Source organism: Oryx dammah, unplaced genomic scaffold (genome assembly GCF_014754425.2).
Source record: "Oryx dammah isolate SB20612 unplaced genomic scaffold, SCBI_Odam_1.1 HiC_scaffold_19, whole genome shotgun sequence".
In the NCBI taxonomy this organism is placed as follows: Eukaryota; Metazoa; Chordata; class Mammalia; order Artiodactyla; family Bovidae; genus Oryx; species Oryx dammah.
In genome coordinates, this window is record NW_024070203.1 from 45,737,877 (window position 1) to 45,760,660 (window position 22,784).

General features: G+C 47.0%; 1 protein-coding gene across 1 annotated transcript; it reads right to left on the bottom strand.

The window, feature by feature from the left end:
• Positions 1 to 288: 288 nt before the first annotated feature.
• PRDM14 (PR/SET domain 14) lies at positions 289 to 19,111 on the bottom strand. The gene is made up of 7 exons (XM_040261356.1): positions 18,412 to 19,111; positions 17,493 to 17,546; positions 17,220 to 17,377; positions 15,846 to 16,110; positions 10,922 to 11,124; positions 5,862 to 5,963; positions 289 to 513 (listed from the first exon to the last, which is right to left on the bottom strand). Exons 1-7 carry the CDS (start codon positions 19,109 to 19,111, stop codon positions 289 to 291), a joined length of 1,707 nt encoding a protein of 568 aa, XP_040117290.1.
• Between the last annotated feature and the right edge of the window lie 3,673 nt (positions 19,112 to 22,784).

The following is a 22,784-nucleotide window of genomic DNA, read 5'->3' on the forward strand; positions in this document are numbered from 1 at the left end:
CAGGGCTGATGTTGCGTTTCCAGACCTTTAAGCAATGTTAACCATCAGCCTTTCACTCCTTCTAGGTGAATTCAAACTCCATTCTTGTTAGAAACTGTGAAAAATCAATCCTGCAAAAGCTGTTAAAACTACAGACTTAATAAATCTGATAATTTCTACTGCTCGGTCAGTTCCATTATCCTGTGCCTCATCTCAGTATAATAACTACCACTGGTTTCTGAGATATACCCATGAACACAAGAAACATCGAGACACAGCTAGAGGCCGTGTCCGCAGACCCTCTGAAGGCTAGCAGTCTTCATGAGACTTCATGTGGGAGTGGAAGGCTTCTTGATCCGAGGTTTTCCCACAGGTGTTACGGGGAGAGCCGTCGTCTTCCCTGTGCGAGCGCCGGACGTGGCTGTCGTGAGCAGCATGCGATGCAAAAGATTTACCACAGTACTTGCATTTGAAGGGCTTCTCCCCCGAGTGCTGCCTGATATGCGTGCGGAGGATACTGGAGGCAGTGAATTTCTGCAGAGGACAGAAAGCAGAGGAAAAAATAAAACGCCCTCCACCAATGAAACAAAGGAGTTAGTTTCATTGTGACCGATCCTTGGTGTTGTTTAGTTGCAAAGTTGTGTCCGACTCTTTTGCGACCCCATGGACTGTAGCCCACCAGGCTTCTCTGTCCCTGGGATTCTCCAGGCAAGAGTACTAGAATGGGTCGCCATTTCCTCTTCCAGGGGACCTTCATGACCCAGGGACTGAATCCATATTTCTTACACTGGCAGGCGGATCCTTTACCCCTGAGCCACCTTAGAAGCCCCCACTGACCCTGATATTGCCTTTCTGTTCTGCAGTCAACAAATCCTGGGCTTTAATGCTATAGGGCACTCCTGGTCACCAGGAGCTGCCTGAATGAAAAAGGACATGATGGACATGCCACTGGTTACCAGTGGCCCTTCAGTGGCTGAGACCACCTGGGTGTCTAGTCAAAAATGCAGGTTGACCTGATGAGTACGCTCTTTGGGGTAAGAAATCAGCTGCATTTAAGCAGATGGTACTGAGATCACCTTCCAGGATGATCTGCGTTGTGGAAGGAATTGCTAACATTGGCCACTGTCTCTGCATACATGGGTACCTTATCGGTTTCTTTCTTCTTTTTTAGTTAAACTTTTAGAGTAATAGTGATTCATATGCAGTTAGAAGAAACAATAGAGATTCTAGGTACCCTTTACCCAGTTTCCCCAATGGTTGCATCTTACAACTATAGGACAATATCACAATCAGGATGTTGACATTGAAAGAGTCAAGAAAATTAGAGACACCAAGGGAACATTTCATGCAAAGTTGGGCACAATAAAGGACAGAAATGGTATGGACCTAGCAGAAGCAGAAGATATTAAGAAGAGGTGGCAAGAATACACAGAAGAACTAAGCAAAAAAGATCTTCATGACCCAGATAATCATGATGGTGTGATCACTCACCTAGAGCCAGACATCCAGGAATGCAAAGTCAAGGGGGCCTTAGAAAGCATCACTACAAACAAAGCTAGTGGAGGTGATAGAATTCCAGTTAGTTATTTCAAATCCTAAAAGATGATGCTGTGAAAGTGCTGCACACAATATACCAGCAAATTTGGAACTCAGCAGTGGCCACAGGGCTGGAAAAGGTCAGTTTTCATATCAATCCCAAAGAAAGGAAATGCCAAAGAATGCTCAAACTACCGCACAATTGCACTCATCTCACACGCTAGTAAAGTAACGCTCAAAATTCTCCAAGCCAGACTTCAGCAATACGTGAACTGTGAACTTCCAGATGTTCAAGCTGGTTTTAGAAAAGGCAGAGGAACCAGAGATCAAATTGCCAACATCCGCTGGATCATGGAAAAGGCAAGAGAGTTCCATAAAAACATCTATTTCTGCTTTATTGACTATGCCAAAGCCTTTGACTGTGTGGATCATAATAAACAGTGGAAAATTCTGAAAGAGATGGGAATACCAGACTACCTGACCTGCCTTCTTAAGAAATCTGTATGCAGGTCAAGAAGCAACAGCTAGAACCAGACATGGAACAACAGACTGGTTCCAAATTGGGAAAGGAGTACATCAAGACTGTATATTGTCACCCTGCTTATTCAACTTCTATACAGAGTACATCATGTGAAACACTGGGCTTGATGAAGCACAAGTCGGAATCAAGATTGCCAGGAGAAAACATCAATAACCTCAGATATGCAGAGGATGCCATCCTTATGGCAGAAAATGAAGAGGAACTAAAGAGCCTCTTGATCAAAGTGAAAGAGGAGAGTGAAAAAGCTGGCTTAAAACTCAACATTCAGAAAAGTAAGATCATGGCATCCGGTCCCATCACTTTATGGCAAATAGATGGGGAAACAATGGAAACAGTGAGAGACTTTATTTTGGGGGCCTCCAAAATCACTGCAGATGGTCACTTCAGCCATGAAATTAAAAGACCCTTGCTCCTTGGAAGAAAAGTTATGACCAACCTAGACAGCATATTAAAAAGCAGAGATATTACTTTGCCAACAAAGTTCCATCTAGTCAAAGCTGTGGTTTTTCCAGTTGTCATGTATGGATGCGAGAGTTGGACTATACTATAAAGCTGAGCACCGAAGAATTGATGCTTTTGAACTGTGGTGTTGGAGAAGACTCTTCAGAGTCCCTTGGACTGCAAGGAGATCCAGCCATTCCATGCTAAAGTTAAATCACTCCTGAATATTCATTGGAAGGACTGATGTTGAAGCTGAAACTCCAATACTTTGGCCAGCTGATGCGAAGCAGTGACGCACTGGCAAAGACCCTGATGCTGGGAAAGATTGAAGGTGGGAGGAGAAGGGGACAACTGAGGATAAGATGGTTGGATGGCATCACCGACTCTATGGACATGAGTTTAAGTAAGCTGCAGGAGTTGGTGATGGACAGGGAAGCATGGCATGCTGCAGTCCATGAGGTTGCAAAGGGTCAGATGTGACTGAGCGACTGGAATGAACTGAACAGAACAGAACATTTCCATCACAAGGACCCTCATGGCACCCTGTGATAGGCACACATAGTTCCCTCCCACACCTGCTTTTAAGCCACTGCAACCACTAATCTGTTCCCCATTTCTGTAATTTTATTATTTTGAGAATGTTATGTACATGGAAGCATACAATGTGTAACCTTTTGGGATCGGCAGTTCTCTGAATTTTCTTTGCAGATTCACACAAGTTCTTTCATGTACAACAACTCATCCTTTATTTTTAAAAATTATTTATTTATTCTGGCTGTGCTGGGTCTTTGTTGCTACGAGGCCCTTTTCTGCCGTTGTGGAGAGCGGGGGCTACTCTCTAGTTGCGGTGCTCAGGCTTTCCACTGCAGTTTTATCTTGTTGCGAAGCACAGGCTTTAGGTGCATGGGTTTCAGTAGTTGTGGCACGTAGGCTCACTAGTTGCGGCTTCTCAGCTATATAGCACAGGCTCAATATTTCGGGCACACAGGCTTAGTTGCTCCGCAACATATGGGATCTTCCTGGATCAGGGATCGTTCCCATGTCTCCTCCCCTGGCAGGTGGATTCTTTACCACTGGACCACCAGAGAAGTCCCAGCTCACCCATTTTGATTGCTAAGAAGAACTCCACATGGTGTGGATGTTCCAGTCGGTTTAATCACCTACCCATGGAACGGTATCTGAGTTATTTCCAGTTTGAGGTTTCTATGAATAAAGCTGCTATTAATATTTGTGTACAGGTTTTAGCATGAACACATAAACTTTCACTGCTCTGGGATAAATGCCCAGGAGAGCAATTGCTGGGCTGAATGGTTGTTACAAGTTTCGTTCTTAAACTGCCAAACAGCTTTCCAGAGTAGTTCTACTATTTTAGGTTCACAAGTGCTTTGCTGTTTTTACATGGCCATTTCGTTTCTTTCCCTTACTTACACCCTTTCCCCTAATTCATTTCAATACTCTGCTTTGACCTTTGTCACTTTCAAGTATGTATTAGAGATGTAATAACCCCAATTTGGGAGTCTGCTGACAGTGATACAAAATACCAGGTTAAACCAGTGACCTTGGAGTTTCAGGACTGGGTCCATATGGGGCTGGACCACTGCTCACTAAGGAGCACAAGGTGTAGGTGCCTAGGACATCCAGATGAGGACAGTCTCCATCAGCTCAGGTGACAGGAGTCTAACTAGAAGTCAGAACCTCAGGGCTTCCCTATGGCTCAATGGTAAAGAGTTCTGTCTGCCAAATGCAGGAGATGTAGGTTTGATTGCTGGTCTGGGAAGATCCCACATGCCTAGGAGTAACTAAGCCTGTGCGCCACAACTATTGAGCCTGTTCTCTAGAGCCTGGAAGGTGCAATTATTGAGCCCATGGGCTGCAACTACTGAAGCTTGTGAGACTAGAGCCTGTGCTCTGCAACAAGAGAAGCCACTGCAAAGAGAAGCCTGTGAACCACAGCTAGAGAGCAGGCTCTGCTTGCCACAACTAGAGAAAAGCCTGGGCAGCCACGAAGGCCCAGCAGAGCCAAAAACAACTAACCAGCTAAAAAAAAAAAAATATATATATATATATATATATTTTAGAACATCAAACAGCTCATTTATGACCCAAGTGCATTGAGTCACCCCTTTGGGCATCTCTCATTCCCAGATTAGCCAGCAATTCAAGGTGAGGATCAAAATTAGAATGCCAGGAAGAGGTGGGATATTTTGAGCCCGCTCTGGAAATCTGGCAGGAGATCATTGATCTCTCAGGATAGATTCCTCGTCCAGACAAATCCAGAGCCACCCTCCTTAGGTCTGTGCTAGCTGTACACTGTCTAGTTATGTCTTAGCCCCAATTTGCTACACTGATTATTTCCATTCTATCGACACAGTTTCTGTGGTGGTGTCCGCTTCCCTAAGCCAGGTAGTTTTATTCCTCTTTTGGAAGTTTAAAAGTCACCCTAATAGAGACTATATTTCATGGCTACATTATTTTTAAAAAATAAATGGCTTGATGATAGAAATAGCAGATTCCAGTGTATCCAATAAGATTTTCTAAAATGACGGAAATGTTATGTCCGTGCCAGTGTGGTGGTCACCAGCCATCAATGGTGGGACTGTTGAGCACCTGAAATGTGGCCAGTGCCACCAGCTTACTAAATTTTCAATTTTATTTCATTTTTAATAAATTAAATAGCCACATATGGCTAATGGATAACATTGGACAGCCCAGATGTACCTCATCGAAATAGGACATGAGATGTTTTGGTATAGTATTTTTAAAGCTAACCCAGCAACTTTTGTTCCTAACCCAGCAACCCCTAACCACGATTTATTTGTCTCTTCATTTTTATAAATTAATATTCTGTTTAACAAGATTAGATGCAACTTCAGCAAAAGTGCTCTGGAAACCAAGATCAGCAAAACTTAAGAGTGTGTACTTAAAAAAAAAAAAAAGGCAGTCTGTACTTCATGTCTGTTATCATTGGAATCTTATAAATTTAGGGTCCATTTCATAACAAATGCCTTAAGTGCCAATTTGGCGATAGTAGGTTATATCTGATCATTGTAAGCAAACATGAATATAATCTGGAGTGGAAATGGGGGATGTGCTAATGATGAATTAATTTACCAGGGACTCATTATAAGCCAGGATTTCTTCTATAAGTTCTTATCCATGGACACCCAAACAGGGCTCAAGGCAGATTCCTTAAAAGAAGGTTCCACTGAGACTTCCCCGGCAGTTTAGTGGTTAAGACTCTGCCCTTCCACTGCAGCAACATGAGATTGATCCCTGGTCGGCGAACTAAGATCCCACATGCTGTGTGCGGTGCACTGCGTGGGGTGGGGCAAAAAAAAAAAAAAAAGAGGAAGGTTCCATTTACCTTAGTACAATACACACAGTGGTAGGGTCTGTCTCCAGAGTGGACTCTCATGTGTTTGTTTAGACTGGAAGATTGAGAGAAACATTTCCCGCATGTAGAACACTAGGACAGAAAAGAAAAATAGAGCTGAATCCACATTTTCCCCCTAAGGAGTTAACTTCGCCATTATGTTGATCTCAGGCGGTGGTGACCTGGGGGAGGACTGCTGTAATTCATTCTGTGCACATCTGTGGGCAGAGGACCGAGCAGCCGCAGGCTGAGGGTCTAGCTGAGACAGGTGAGGGCCTCATAGGACTCTGGGGAAGAATCCGACACCACATTCCGGTCCACAGCCTACTCAGCGCTGTGGCTCCAAGCCTTTCCTCGAAAGTCTTTGGACGTTAGCGGCCTAGATATATGACCCTGGTGGGTAAGAGGCCTGACTCTGTCCTGCTCTGTCAACAGGTAGCTGTGTGGCCAGAACAAATCAGTTAAACTTGGAGTCTTTGCTCAGTTTTCCTCATGGGTAAAATACTTGCCCTGCCTTTCTCACAAGGCTGGGAGGAAATTGCAAGCCCTCAGCAATGAATTCACCAAGTATTTATGGAGAACCTCTCAACACTCTGCTAGAGACAAGGAGTAAAAACCTCGTGGGAGTGGGGACAGATATGTAGACCCAAGTGGCAATACAGGTGACAGATGACGCAGAACATGTACCTACAAAAAAAAGGGCAATTGGGGTGGGGGGGGCAGTGAGAGCAAGCAGGACAGCCACCTGCTGTAGGAATGAACTGCTATAGGAATGACAGGCACGCGTCATTTCTCTGTTCTGGACTCTGATGACTCCTGTCCGATCTTCTCAGGAATTCTGAACCAGGTAAAAGAAACTACTGTGTTTCTGGACTCTCTTCCACAGGTGTCGTTATGGGCACACATGGGAGCCTGGCTATTTTTATTATTTTTATTTACTTATTTACTTTAACAATTTTTACTGGAGTAGAGTTGCTTTACACTGTTTTGTTAGTTTCTGCTGTACAGCAATATGAATCAGTCACACATGTGTGTGTGTGTGTGCATATATATATATATACATATACATCCTCTTTTTTGGATTTCTTTCCCATTTAGGTCACCTCAGAGCACTGAGTTCCCTGTGCTACACAATAGGTTTTCATGAGTATCTATTTTATACATAGTAGTGTATAACGTCAATCCCAATCTCCCAGTCCACCCCCCTTCCCCCTTTGGTATGCATGTCTGCTTTGCAAAAATAGGTTTATCTGAACCATTTTTCTAGATTCCACACATAAGCGATATTATGTCTGTTTTTCTCTTTCCGACTTACTTCACTCTATTTGGCAGTCTCTAGGTCTATCCACGTCTCTAAAAATGAACCTAGGTATTTTTAGATGGTGGGATTTGGGGGTGGATTTTAAAAATCTTCTCTAATTTTTCTTTACTATTTGAAGTTTGAATAAGGAGCATGTATTGACATTGAAAGTGAATGTCGCTCAGTCGTGTCCAAATCTGTGACCCCGTGAACTACACAGTCCAAGGAATTCTCCAAGACTATAGTACCGGAGTGGGTAGCCTTTCTCTTCTCCAGGAGATCTTCCCAACCCAGGGCCAACCCAGATCTCCCGCATTGCAGGTGGATTCTTTACCAGCTGAGCCACAAGGGAAGCCCATATTGTCATTACTAAAGCAAAAATAGTCAGATGTTGAAGTTAACATTGCAAAAAGAACAGATCAATTTTAAATGAAAGGGAAGCGATTAGAACATGAACCTGTTCTTGGAAATTAAAAATAACCAATGAAAATGCACAGAATGAAATGCTGTATTCAATAGGCTCAGCTGACTGCTAAAGACTGAAGCATGACATAAAAATGAAGGCTGAGAACTCTCGGAGAATGCTGATGAAAAAAATTAAGGTTTAATAAGTACAGAGAAGTGGATTCAACCTAACATTTGGCTAAAGGAAGAGAACAAAAATGGAAGATAGATAATGGCCAAGGAAAGTACGAGAGGGCCTTCCCTGGTGGTACAGTGGTGAGGACTCCAAGCTTCCACAGCAGGGGTAGGGGTTCAGTCCCTATTTGGGGAACTAAGATTCTGCAGGCTGAAAAAGAAACCCCGAAAGTGCAGGAGAACTCCTCTGAGCTTAGGATCTGTGCCTCCATATAGAATACTTTTGTCTCTTACTGACTACAAAGCAGGCAGGGGTTAAAAAAAAGGAAGGAAAGAAGAAAGAAACATTTAATACATTCTGTTAAAATTTCAGACATACGGAGAAGGAAATGGCAATCCACTCCAGTACTATTGCCTGGAAAACCCCATGGACAGAGGAGCCTGGTAGGCTACAGTACATGGGGTCGCAAAGAGTCAGACACGACTGAGCGACTTCACTTTCACTTAAGGTAATAAATATACATACTTTAAAAAATAAAATAAAATAAAATAAAATAAAATTTCAGACATAAATTGACAAACCACAAGACAAATACAAACTAGCCAAGAAAATATATCTTATTTTAGTTTTTAGATTACTGTTGATCTTAATCACTGAACCACCAGGGGAGGTCTCAGAAAATGTATTTTAAAATGTAAACCTCATAAATAACAAAGATGCAAAGCCTAAGCAAGATACCATTTTCCATCTAAAAATGTGAACATAAGAAGGATAATATTATTGTGGGAGACCTGGGGTTACTGACTAAATACACTGCAAGCCCAGCTGGTTGGACTGTCTGGAAAGATGTGTGGTAAGTGCCTTAAAACTGTACCTTTGACTCAATCTTTCTACTTCTAGGACCTTACCCCAAAGAAATAATCAGAAATGAAAAACAGAGTGATTTATATATAATATTGTTCACTGAAGCCATTACTGGGGGGAAATGCACAAAACAGTGGATTTGTTAAGTACATAACATCAGTACGACCCCAAGTGTATTAAAAATATATACACATATAGAAAAAAATTATAGGTAAAATAACTTAGGGCCATAGCATATCTAGTGGTCTTTGTTTTCTTTTTGTCTCCAGTGTGTATTATTTTCTAATGTTAAAAAACTGCAGATAAAAAATAAAATTTTAAGTTTACCAAGTGAAGACATAAAAATCATGCTTGGCTTTATTCTCCATCATACTCCCAGAAAGACTGCAGTATAATGGCTTCTTTCCAATTGTGTTTCCATTTACATGTAAACATTATATACAGTGTACATGATATTCTAGGTGACATCATTCCATACATATTTTGCAACTTGTTTGTGCTTAGGAAGCCAAAATTTATATAACCAAGTCCCTATTGATTTACATGTAGAATACTGGACAGTATAACTTTTTACTCTGCCAATCTATAGCTGAGAATAAAGAAGGCTGAGCACCAGAGAACTGATGCTTTTGAATTGTGGTGCTGGAGAAGACTCTTGAGAGTTCCTTGGACTGCAAGGAGATCAAACCAGTCAATCCTAATGGAAATCAACCCTGAATATTCACTGGATGGACTTATGCTAAAGGTGAAGCTCCAATACTTTGGCCACCTGATGCAAAAAGCAGACTCATTGGAAAAGATCCTGATGCTGATGCCAGGAAAGATTGAGGGCAGCAGGAGAAGGGGGCAACAGAGAAGATGAGATGGTTGGATGCTATCATTGACTCAATGGACATGAGTTTGAGCAAACTCTGGGAGACAGTGGAGGATAGGGAAGCCTGGTGTGCTGCAGTCTATGGGGCTGCAAAGAGTTGGCCATGACTGAGCAACCAAACAACAAAAGGTGAAAAATGATTTCACTGTCTTAATAACTTAAAATATTCTTAGATTTACAAAAACAATTTGAGATAATTGTAAAAATACTCAGATTTTACAGCTGTATATAACACAGTGATTGTGATATTTCCAGGAGCTTCGCTGTGAACAGAAGGGGAGAGACAAGAGCTGTTTTATTTCTTCAAATGAAGAAAAGTGGGGCTGGCAGGAGTCCCGACAGCACTGAAGTCTAATCTGAATGTGTCGGTCTGTACCCAAGCCCCATCCTCTTTATCCTAATTAAGACCAGTGGTAGTCAGCACTTTCTTGCACCAAGTCTGGCAAAGCCACCACATATTCAGAATGGTAGACAATGGCTCCCCAATGCACTGTTTGTTTCTTCCTTACGAAGTCCCTGACATGGCACAAAAGCCATCCATCCTTTGGCCCATGCCCGTAACTATCAATATGCCTGCACACTGGACCTAGAGATTATCACACTAAGCAAAGAAAGTCAGAAGTGGAAGACAAATACCATATGATATCACTACTATGTGGAATCTAAAATATGACACGAAGTTATCTACAAAACAGAAACAGGCTCACAGACACAGAGGTCCTTATGGTTGCCAACGGAGAAGAGGGTGGGGGAGGGAAGGATTGGGAGTTTGGGAATAGCAGATGCAACCTAGTATATATAGGATGGATGGACAACACAGTCCTACTGTATGGCAAGGGGAACTATATTTAATATCCTGTGATAAACCATAATGGAAAATAATATGAAAACAAATGTATATATGCGTATAACCGAGTCACTGCTGTACAGCAGAAATTAATACAACATTGTAAATCAACTATGCTTCAATAAAACATAAAAAAAAAATGCCTGAACACATTATGGAACAAGGTGTAGTTACGTAAAACCACAGGCCAAGGTCTTTCTCAGCTGGGATGTCTCAACCCTCCCCCCAACCCCCAATCAACCCCACCTCCAAATAAACCAGACACTTCCACAGTCCTAGGTTCTGCTCACGGCCACCTGTCTATGAGGCCTTTCATGGTCCACATGTAGAAAGACACCATCTTCTGCCCCTGTCTGCCATGTATCCGCCAGCTTCCACACTCAGGCATCATATCTTGGTCCATGGACCATCACATTCAGTCCACGTCTGCCCTTTCACAGTATTGTCACTTCCTTCAGAGACCCGGTGCCATCCTCCCATCCCAGTAATTTGGGCCCAGGAGGCCCTCGGGGTGCACCCAGGGGTTTGGGGAAGAAGCGTGAAAGCAGAGTGCTGCAGAGAGATGGGTCGCTGCCCTAACTCTTACCTTGTGAGGCCGATGCTTCTCATGAACGTGGAGGATGTGGATCCGGAGCCGGTCTCTCTTCTCAAAGGACCGTTTGCATAAAGAACAGGGAAATTTCCTGTCCCCCTTGTCCACACAAGGCGTGTACTTTAGATGCTTGTCTCTGTAGTATTTGTAGGTAAATACTTTGCCACATCTTTCACACCTGTACCCTTCCGCAGACTCTGTCAAACACAGGGGGGAAAGTGGCTTGGTCAGCTACCTTCCCTCATTCTTACTTTCATCAGGATGGTCTTTTACAGCCTTTTATTACAAAAAATTTTAAACAAATACCAAAGTCAAAATAATAGAATAAACCCTCTTGGGCCCAAACACCAGGCTTTGACAGTGACTGACTCACATCACTTCCCCCAACGGATTATTTTTAATACCGATTTCTCATTTGTTTCATAAACACCTCAGCCCACAATCTTTAATGGATAATGACTTCCTTGGGGGGCAGGGCGGCATGTAGGATCTTAGTTCCCCAACCAGGGATTGAACTCGTGTCCCCTGCTGTGGAAGTGCAGTCTTAACCACCGGACTGCCAGGCAAGTCCCTGATAACAACTTTTTGAAAAGCATAACCATCAAGCCACTGTCATACCTAATTGTCAAAACCTTATTCCTTAATAGATAGAAACACATATATTTGTTTATAATACATATACATGCACTTATGTTTGTTTATTTTTCAGTCAGTTGGTTCAGTTTAGGATTCAAAGTCTCCATGTCGTCGACAGTTACTGTGTCTCTTCAATGTCTTAATCTATAGGTTCCTTTTCCTTTTTGTTCCTGAAATATATTTATTGAAGACACCCTTCCTCCAGCCCTTTTATGAGCAGGTCAGTCCTATAGTTACTTCCTAACTGGCCTGTGTTACAAGGTTCATGTGCCAAATAGCTATTGTATCTGTGCTTTTCAGATCAGACTGAGCTACAAGTTCAAGCAGTTCACCCTTTGGGGGCCTTGATGGGCACCCAGAGCTTCTTCCCAGGCTTCACTAAGTGCTGCTCCATTGGATCCCACTTACAAAGACTTAGGTACCCTTTTAGCTAACAATTCATTTCTCTGAGCTTTTGGGGAAGATTCCAGAACTAAAACATGGTATTATTATGATGACTAATTTAACCCTAACACTGAGTTCAAACCAACAAGTGACACTATCCCTAAGTGACAGACAAGACAGAAAGGTAAATCCGTTTTCATCAGAGGAGAGGTGGGGGAGAGGTTAGAGAAGGTGCAGCCAAAGCTAGCAAAGGAGATGGCAGGCTCAGGGGTGTCTATGTGTTGGGGTGAGAAAGGGAAGGACCAGGGCCACCTACAAAAGTGTCCCTGCTGAGGACACTCTGGATTCCAGAGGATCAAGTGGTTTTGACTATGAATGCATCAATGAAACCTCATTGCCTCTGCCCCAGGGAGGCAGAGAGTAGCCAGGACTGAGTATATGCAAGCGCATAAGTGGAAATTTTTTAGTTAGCTTGGGGACAGCAGGAAAGCTATCCACTGGGGTCTTTGTTAGTCAACAACCGCATCTGGGCACATTTAACAGGTGGCTAAGGAAAGAAATCATCTTATTTATTAAATAAGTAAGCAGGAAGGCAGCCACCAGCCCCAGGACGATCCATTGCTCAAGTCTCGTCTATCGCTTTCATTGAGGTGCTAATACTCTCAGAACCTCCCCGCTGGGGCGGTTTTTGCTCGAATTTGCTCGAAGGTAGAATTTTCATTGGTTAGAAATACCTGGCCTTCCAGCTTCCGGGGTGGGAAGGGGGTTGTCTAGAAGACAGGGTCAGCGGGTCTTTACAAATTAAAGCCCGAAGGCACACCAACATTCAGAATAGGGGCACAATAGTCAATTTGCATAAGAACCACCACTTAGGCAGAAATGACACAGCACCCTTACTAATTAGCCTTCAGCCGCCCACGTTTTCAGCTCAGGTTCTTGGAAATTTTATCTTAACCTAATTTTGTCCTGTTTCTTTTCCTTCCTCCTCCCTCCCATCTCAATTTTTTTTAGCCAAATGGTTTCCTAAAACTGAAAATGATGCTTTCTGCCCCACCTAGACAACTCTTTAGATAGAGTTTGGTAGTGATTAAGAACTATCTACACATTCCCCATCCCCCACCCCCGCCCAAAACACACACTCTGCGGGTTTGCAAACTCTAGATAACCCGCCCACATAGGGCCCTTCCCTCCCACTCAAGACCTTAAAGGGGAAGCTTCTACCAAGGTTCAAGAAAAGGCTTGGATAAAACACAAAACCAAAAACTTTCTTTTGAGAGGACAGAAGAATGTTGACTTTTCTTTTCTTTTAATTCTATTCTCAACCATTCTTATTAACAGAAAACCATGAATTTATCCAGATATAATTTGGTTCAGAAGTGTAATACAGGGGCTTCCCTGGTGGTCCAGTGGCTAGGACTCTATGCTTCCAATGCCACGGACCTGAGTTCGGTTCCTAGGTGAAGGCACTAGATCCCAAGTTCGGCTAAAGAAGCTGCATGCCCCAACTATGATCCAGTGAAGCCAAATAAATATTTTAAAAAAGAAAGAAGTGTAGTACAGGTGGGGGTACTACACCAGATACTACACCTGCTGGGGTTTCTGCACACCCCACTGACCATTGTAGGCCCTTATCCCTGTTGCTTATGATTTACTTAATAATTATTCTACTATTGGGCATTTGTTTGTGACTTTTCACAAATAGGAATGACACTGTATTAAAAATCCCTGTGGACAAAGCTTTTCCTACTGGAGTATTTCCTAAAGATAAATTTCCATAAGAGTATTACTGATACATCAAAGGTTATGAACGTTTTAATAGCTCTGATACATAGTGCTGAATAACTTTTCAAAAGGATAATGATTCTATTGTGTGAGTTGTCAAGCATGTATTTTTCTCAAATCCATTTGGCACTTCTATTTCAGCAGTGCTTGGTATCTCTCGGGAAGGGACTAAAAAGGCTTGGTTTGGTGCCAACTATGGGGCAACTATGAAGTCCAGACCCCAGAGAATTCTGCCATCTCACCCCTCACCCTCATCCCCACACCATCCATAAGCTGGGGTACTGAGAAGATAGTTCAACAGCCCCTCATTATTTGGCCCCTAGAAAGAGACTGTTCATTGTTCACCTCTTAATCCCTGGTGAACACATTCTTGCCCTTGGCTTCACTATTCCCCAAGCCTGGATTGTCTTGCCTCTCCCTGCCTAAACTGTGGTGAGCATGCATGCATGCTTAATCGTGTCTCTCTGCTATCCCATGGACTGTAGCCCTCCAGGCTCCTCTCTCCCTGGCATTTTCCAGGCAAGAATACTAGAGTGGGTTGCCATTTCCTACTCCAGGGGATCTTCCTGACCTGGGGATGGAACTTGAGTCTCCTGCATTGGCAGGAAGATTCTTTACCACTGTGCCACCTGGGAATCCCAAAACTCATCCCTATTTCACCACATCCCTAAGCAGTTTTCCCCAATCTAGTCTAGTCTTCCACCTTCCTTCAAAACACATGGGAATTCAGAGCAGGAGCTATTAAGGTGTTTACAGTTGTCTCCTGCCCTGAAGGGTCTCAGTCTAGCAGGGGGACATGCATGCAGACCATCACTGCAGTGTGATGAATGCAATTCACATTCTCTTTTACCTGCTACTTACGACATCTATCCTAACAGAACAGGATGTGTTTTATTCTACCTGGTAACACATATTAATTTCCATCTGTCTGGTCCCACGTAGGAGAATACTGGTTCCCAGGCTTTTGTGGTTATAAAAATCAACCGCCCAGAGAACTTTTTTAAAATGCAAATCCCCAGCGAGTGGGTTTGTGGTCCTCCAGCTCCGTTACTGAAATCTGGTCCAGGGAACAGCAGCAGCAGCAGCCCCTAGTAGCTTGATAGAAATGCAAAATCTCCCAGCCTGGAATGAGAATCTGCACCTTCCAAAAGGGCCCCACATGTTAACACAACACTAAAAGTGGAGAGCAAGAGTCTAGCTCCATGCTCCTCTAAGTGGACTGAGACCCAGTAAGAAAAGCATTTTCTACTTGAGACCCGGTTCACACACATCCAGGTGAAACAAAAGCCTCACCAAACAATGCTTAAGTGAGAGTCGTATCAATATTTTCTGTTCTATTTTATTCTTATTCTTTTTTCTTCTTTAATGCTGATCTCTACCACCAAATTGATTTCCCACCCTATTAACATATTGCAAGCCACCATTTGAAAAGCAGTGCTCTGCGTATGGCTGAGACCCTTCGCTGCCCACCTGAGACTATCACAACATTGTTCATCGCCCATGCTTTTGCTGTTTAGTCACTGAGTTGTGTCCAGCTCTTTTCAACCCCATGGACTGTGAGTTTTTCAGGCAAGAATACTGGAGTGGGTTGCCATTTCCTTCTCCTGGGAATCTTCCCGACTCAGGGATTGAACCTGTGTCTCCTGCACTGCAGGCAGATTCTTTACCACTGAGCTACCAGGGAAGATCTAATCGGTCATACTCCAATAGAAAATAAAAAGCTTAATTTAAAAAAAATTTAATGAAAAAACAGTGACTTCCTGAGTTTCGTGAGCCTCTGCAGAGATAAATCAGAAGCTGGCTCATCTAAGGCAGAGGCTGCATCCATTTATTTCAGTTTTATTTTATTCTCTGGGAGCGGGTGAAAGGGTAGAAGAAAAGGTATCCTGGTGAACAGCAGTAGCGTCAGCAGCTTTGGGAAGAGGAGGGCATCGTCCTCCAGCTGAGCAAGACTCATGTGGCTAGAGACGCCCTTGAGTTCGGGGTTCTACATTAGAGCTTGGAGGCAGAAGTTCCACAAGCAAGTGGAGAAGCTACAGGAAGGTGCTGGTCTGGCAAAGAGCCTAGTCCTTCAACTAAGAGGAGCTCACTGGGTGAGGCAAAGGTACACACTCACCTTCAGAGGACCCAGACGCCTGCTTCCCCTGCTTGAGGAGGCTCACGGGAATGTCCAGAAATTTCTCATAGCAATCTCCGTACCACACGAGGAGCTCCTGGTTCTGGTAGATCTCCTTGCAGCTCTCGTAGAAGATCTGCCCTTGACATTGTACTGCCACCAGGTTCTGCTCCGACGGGAAACGGGCACAGTTGACATAGGACATCCAGTTTCCTGCACCTCCTTTTCCGTCAATAAAGTGGCTCAACTGACCATCTTCAAAGATCTAAATGGAATCAAACAAACTTTAGAAATGTACCTTTTATTTTTCTTTTGGTTTGATATAGAAAATAAATTTACTTATTAAAAATGTACAATTCAAATCTCATACTTGATCTCTTTGAATATATTTATTATCAATATTATTAAGCCTAAATGGATTTATTAGCTGAAAGATACCTGTCTAGGTGGTGTGACATTTTTAAAAGGTTTCTACTTTTATCACATCATTTGTCTAATGGGGATTTTTAAAAACAGCTACTCTTAACTCTGTATGAAGCATGATGGTAGGATTGCAGTTTGTCAGACTGTATCAGATTATCCTCTCTTGCTCTGAATTTTGAGGAATATACTTTAGGAAAATAATCTGAAATCCAGACTTGATTCCCAAGTTTCTAGGGTGAACATATATTAATTTCATAAATAGAAGCAAAGGGAACAGGAGGTTACATTTAATTCTATCAGTTCAAGACAACCAATTCATTTGGTATTTTATCTCAAATGAGTTTTTGTGTGTATTGATGGAGATATAATTTAATTCTTTCTCTCTAGTGGGTAATTCTGCAGTCTTTGATGCTTTGGTGTTACAAACAGATGCTGGGAAGTCTGGATTTCAGATTATTTTCCTAAAGTATATTCCTCAAAATTCAGGGCCAGGGAGGATAATCTGATACAGTCTGACAAACTGCAATCCTACCATCATGCCTCATACAGAGTTAAGAGTAGCTGTTTTTAAAAATCCCCATTAGACAAATGATGTCAAAAATTTTAAATCTGGTCTTTGTCCTTTTGGACATATTCTTAGCATCACACCGTAATATTTAAAGTATTTGTTTTGTCTGTAAATATAACCCAGGGTATTGGCTCTTTGTATTCTGGGGCTAATCTTCAGATGAAAATGCCTTAAGGCACTGAAAAGATACAGAGACTCCAGGTGGAGGTGCTATCCCTAGCAGCTCTGCAGTTGCCTTTTTTTCTCTTTATGTTGCAAAACAGACAGCACAAGACAGCTGATTACTGCGGAGAGGGTCCCCTCTCCCAGAGGGGCAGAGGCCAGGCTTTATCCCCAGTGACCCTCCTCCCCACTTTCTGACAATCCATCAGAAACAAATTTACCTCCCACATCAGGGAATTGTCTCCGTGTGTCTTGACTTCGCTGGTGTTGACCACTTTACCCTGAAAGGGCCCAAACCTGACTCCTTTGGCCACAAGACTACTGCAGAACACCCCAAAATGTGCGACTTCACCAAACTTCGTCTGCTGGAGGCAGAGACCTAGCGGGAGATCCAGGGTAGGAAAGAAAGCCAGTGAAGAAACCTACTGTGTTTGCTGCTGTTAAAAAAAAAAAAAGAATCCAAAAAAAAAATCCAAGCCAGGAGCCCTGCCCACCTTCTGGTAGCTGAAGGGAGTCGTTATCCAGAGTCTGAGGAAGAGAATCAGCCCCTAGAAAAAGACAGGGTTAAATTCTTATTTTTTAGATAAAAGGTATTATAAAAGCCGTCTTCCTCCTCATTCTCTAGAGCTTACCATTTGACCCTTCGAGGCTTCCGGCTCCTTTTACATATGCAGTGTCTCATTTTAGACTCAAAAGGACCCTAGTTGGTTAGGTGGTAATTAACCCCCCTTAGCAAATTCAAGGAGAAGAAAATGGCAACCCACTCCAGTGTTCTTGCCTGGAGAATCCCAGGGACAGGGGAGCCTGGTGGGCTGCCGTCTCTGGGGTCGCACAGAGTTGGACACGACTGAAGGTATTTAGCTTAGCAGCAGCAAATTTAAGGAACTTGAGAATCAGAGGTAATGCTGATTTTGACGGAGACTCCCAGAGTGAATGGCAGCTGGCTCTCACTGAGACGCCTTGGGCATCCTGGTAGAACTTGAGCCCACCTGATCAGCCCCCACACAGCATGAGCCATTTCTCTTAAGACAACCTTGTTGTTTAATCGTTAAGTCGTGTCTGACTCGGTGACCCTATGGACTGTAGCCCTCCAGGCTCCTCCGTCCATGGGATTCTCCAGGCAAGAACACTGGAGTGGGTTGTCATTGCCTTTTCCAGGGGTTCTTCCCCATTGAGGGATGGAACCCGCGTCTCCTGCACTGGCACCGGGGAAGCAAAACCACCTTAAGAGTCATGCGGGTAGGATTTCGGAGGTGAGCCTGGCCTCCCCACCTCTATCTTCTGATGGAAGCACACACCTTCCCCTTCAGCACTCCCACTGCCTGGGATCCACCTGGAAGCGCGCGTCCCGCCTCCTGCTCCCACCTCTCTTCCAGTTGCCCCCGGCTCCCGCATCATGGGGCCCACCTTTACCGGCGCTGTCGGCGGGGATCAGGAGGCCCGAGATTGCGTGGTTCAGGCGGGCTGAGTGCTGCGGGCTGGGGATCACCCCGTACAGAACCAAGTGTAGGTCTTCCTGGGTGAAGTGGTAGCGGCGAGAAGCCTTCCCCTCTCGGTTCACGAGTTTGGGGCCATCCTCAGAGGGCTCGCTGGGGGACCTCGATAACAGCTGCGAGGGCTTCGGCCTCTCAGGTAACAAGGAAGCATCCACGGGGGGCGGCCGAACGGAAATCTCAGGTCCCCAACACTGGCCACCGTCGCTCCGGCCGGCGGTGTGTGCCAAGTCCTCGCTGGCGGCGCCAGTAAACTCGCGACTGCTGTTTTGGAAGTGCGGCACCTCCCTGGGGAGGTGGGGAACAGGGTACCAGGTCGGCAGCTTGCTGTACCAGGGCAGGTCGCACAGCGGCTCCCTCGGCAGGGCCAGGCCCGGGCTCAACAAGGGAGGCGCGGTCCGGAAGCCGAAGGTGGGCAGAGCCGGGGACGCTCCCAGGGCTTCCAGAGGCCGGAAAGGCTGGAAGCCCTCCTCCGCCGCGGTCACGGTGTTCCCGTAGTGGCCGTAGGGCGGGAAAGGCGTGTAGTAGGCGGCCAGGTGTTGGGGGCTGCCCTGGAGCCAGTCGGGCGGGTAGCATCCCTTGTCCTGGGGTCCGGCCTCCCCCGGCGGCCGCAGGGCCATCCCCAGGCCACAGCGCTCGGCGGGTCTGCAGAAAAGCAAGGGCGGCCGGGTGAGAGGCGCGGGGCGCTGCAAGCCGGATCCTGGGCGCCCAGCCTCCCCTGCCCGAGTCCAAGGAAACTGGATAAACTTCCCACTTCGATTCCGCAAGACCTATCCGGCAAACGAAACAAAAACAGCAATTAAAAACACCGCCCCCCTCCCAAACAAAATAAAAACGAAAATCTGCCGGGATTCTGTCCGACACCGAGTTCCGGGTAAGCGTCGCCTTCGCGCTCCCTCTACAAACACACCTTGACCTGGCAGCGCTCCTTTTCAACACCCACGCTCGACGCCCGCCCCAAACCCGGCTACTGCAAAATCCCCTTCAAGTTCCCTCCTCCGCTCTCTTCTCTGTCCTCCACACCCTCTTTTCCAGGGTGGGTCGGAGCTGCAGGACCTCCCCTCTCACCGGGGCGGGGACCGAGTGCTAGACCGCGCCTGGGGGCAGGCGGCAGCTCCGGGCGCTCCTGGGTCTCTAGCAGAAAGGGCAGGGCCGAAAGCCCGATCGGATCGCGTAGGAGTCGCGCTCCCCTAGCCCGGCTGCAGGTCCCCGGAGGCCGCTCCTCTGCGAGGCCCGGGTCTGACCGCAAGGACCCCGGCGGTCCCGGCTGCGAAGAGGAGGAGGTGGAGAAAGTGAGTGCCACTTTCGGCTCCCCTCTCAACTCCGGAGCCAGCACGGGCTCCCCACGTGCGCCGAGTCCCGCCACATTCCCCAGGTCTCTTGGGAAACTCGCCACCTCGCCTGGGGACGCAGCGATCCTGGGGTGGCCTCTCGGCAGCAGGCGACGACGAGCCCCAGGTCAGGTGGGAGAGAACTGGCTCCCGCCCCGGTGCCGTTGCCGCCCCCACCCGAAAAGGACAGCGTTTTAATGGACAGAAGTTCACCAAGCCTGGAGGTTGGAGCCCCTTCAGGACAGGCGGGTCTCGAGGGCATGATCAATGAGCCCATAAGGAAACCAAGCGGGGTCGTGACTCAGAAATTAAAGAACACGGGGTCAGGAGAAGAGGTCAGCCACGACGAAGGCATCTACGCGTCCCCTTCTGAGACTCCCCAAAGGCGCTCGGCTCACCCCGAGGACCTGCAACTTGGGGTTGAAAGCCGCTTAAGCGAGTTAAAGCAAAACAAAACAAAACAAAAACAACTCCGAGAGGGCAAAACGACCCCTCAGAACGAACTGCGCCAGAGACTACTGCCTGCGCTTGCCGACCATCCCGGCAGGCGACAGCCCCGGGCCACAGCTGCACGCGGGGCTCCGCACCCACCTTGGAGAGCGCGCAGCCCGGCGGGAGGGCGCCCCGGGTCCACGGAAGGGCGGCGCGGGTTCAGGATCCGTAGGCTTCGGGCGGGCCCGCAGGGCTGAGTCGGGTTTAAGAGGGCGGCGGGCGGGCGGGGCAGCGGGACCCGGAGAGCGCTAGGGTGGGGAAGGGACGCGGTCCACGCGGGTCCCCGGGGCGCGGCTCCTCCCCGCCCACCGCGGCCATTGGCCGGCGCTGGGCGCGCCCCGCTCCCAGGGGGTCGCGCGCTTAACTCTTCGCTTTTCCAAACCTCCCCGGGACCCCGGCGGAGAGCTCTCGCGGCCGGCTTTCTGGGGCGGGCACCGGAGCAGCTCCAGGCTGACAGTTGTTCAGTCGCTTAGTCGTGTCCGACTCTGCGACTCCACGGACTGCAGCACGCCAGGCTTCCTTGTCCATCACTATCTCCTGGAGTTTGCTCAAACTCAAGTCCATTGAGTAGGTGACACCATCCAACCATCTCTTCCTCTGTTGCCTCCTTCTCCTCCTGCCCTCAGTCTTTCCCAGCATCAGGGCCTTTTCCAGTAAGTCGGCTCTTCACATCAGGTGGAAATATTGGAGCTTCAGCTTCAGCATCAGTCCTTCCAGTGACTGTTCAGGGTTGATTTCCTTTAGGATTGACTGGTTTCATCTCCCTGCAATCTAAGGGACTCTAAAGAGTCTTCTCCTAGGAGCAATAACCGTGGGCAAGTGTGGCCGGGGTCCCCAGACAGGCCCCTCTGCGCTCACATCCAGGCTGAGACTCGAGTCCCGGGGTCTCGCCCATGCCTCTCGGCTTCCAGTTCCCATGAGCCGAGCCTGGCCGAAAGCGGCGTCCAACCCCTAGGACCCGACGGACATTTGCCCCTGACACCTCGTGGGGAGCGGGCATCACCCCCTCAGGGCTCAGATCCGGGTGGGCTCAGCGCCCGTGCCGCTCCCAAGGTTTGGGGGGCGGGGGAGATTGTTGAACCCTCTCGGGGGCTTTTTACTTCTCCAGCATCTTTCACTGTCGGAGAACCGGCCCGCGCGCCGCCCGGCGGTCTCTACCCCCGGGGAAGGCACGCCACCTCCGACGCGCGGGGCTTTTCAGACCCAAACCCGGCGCTCAAAGGCCGCATTTTTATTCTTCTCGCCGGCTATTGAGGGAAAGAAAGGAACACTTAGACCCATTGACATTCACACGAGGAAGCATCTAGGGTGGGGGAAACCTTGGTCAGTCCCGGTGACCTTGGGTCAGGTTCCTCAGCCCCAGCCGCGGCTTCCTCTTGGCAAAATGGAGCGAACCTCTGAGCGCAGCGGTGCGGGCTGGAAGGAGAGACGGAGACCCTAATGCCCGGCTTGGCCTCGACTGTGTCACGAAACCTGGAGGGAAGGAAAGGAGGCGGCATCCATCCGGCCGAGAGAGGCCACCAGCGGTCCTAAAGTCGGTGGAGAGAGAGGAGGCTTGCGGCGGAGCAGGGCTTCCTCCGTGACCCACCCCACTTACCAGAGCAGCCGCGATGCGGCCGGCGCCCTCTCCTCGAGCCCAGGGGCCCTGACCTTGTAGACTTCACCGCCCGCGAGGCAGTGCGGGGGGCGGGGGGTGGGGAGGAAGCCTAGCTCAGGGCCCCGGGTCTTCCAGGGCTTCTCCAAGCCCCCTGCCACGCCCACATGCGGGGCCAGGTCACCTCGCCAGCGCGACGCGGTTGGTGTCGCCCGCGCAGCCCTGGGTCCAGACCTGTTTCCCAGTCGCCAGGACGATCGGAGAGGCGGGCGGCGTGTGGTTTCCTCAACAGGGCTGGGGTCACAAGGAGCCCAGGATTTCCTTCCGCTCCTGGTTCTAGACTCTGCCTCACCTGGGTTCTTAAGATCTTGGCTGATAGGTCAAAGATATCCGTCGGATTTTGTCCGAGGAGCCTCTGGGGAGGATATTGTACTTGGAAATGCAGAATAAATTCTGCCGTCTTCCTTCCGGAGGCAAGCACATCCCAGGACCCCCACGACCTCCCTCATTTACTGTGTCTTCCTTCCTCCCAGACCTCACCCTAGGATTTAAAGACTGATGAGCCTGTATTTGGGTGGTCCTTGAGTGTTAGGTCCTCAAGGGACCATTTTTTAGTGCAGTTGCTCACTGGTTGTAGCTTTAATTTAACCTTCTCAAGGTGAACCCTACCTTATAAGTGAACCTTATAAGTCTTGTTCTGCAAAGATTCTAGATTTTAAAATATTTTAAAATGTATTTTAAATTATAAGCTTGCCTGTTTACATAGTTTAGAGATATTGATAAAAATAAAAGTGAAAATTCCCACCCACCCCTCATCCCTACTCTGCAGAGGTGAAACTGACCAACGGTTTGGTTTATTCTCTACCTCGATTATTT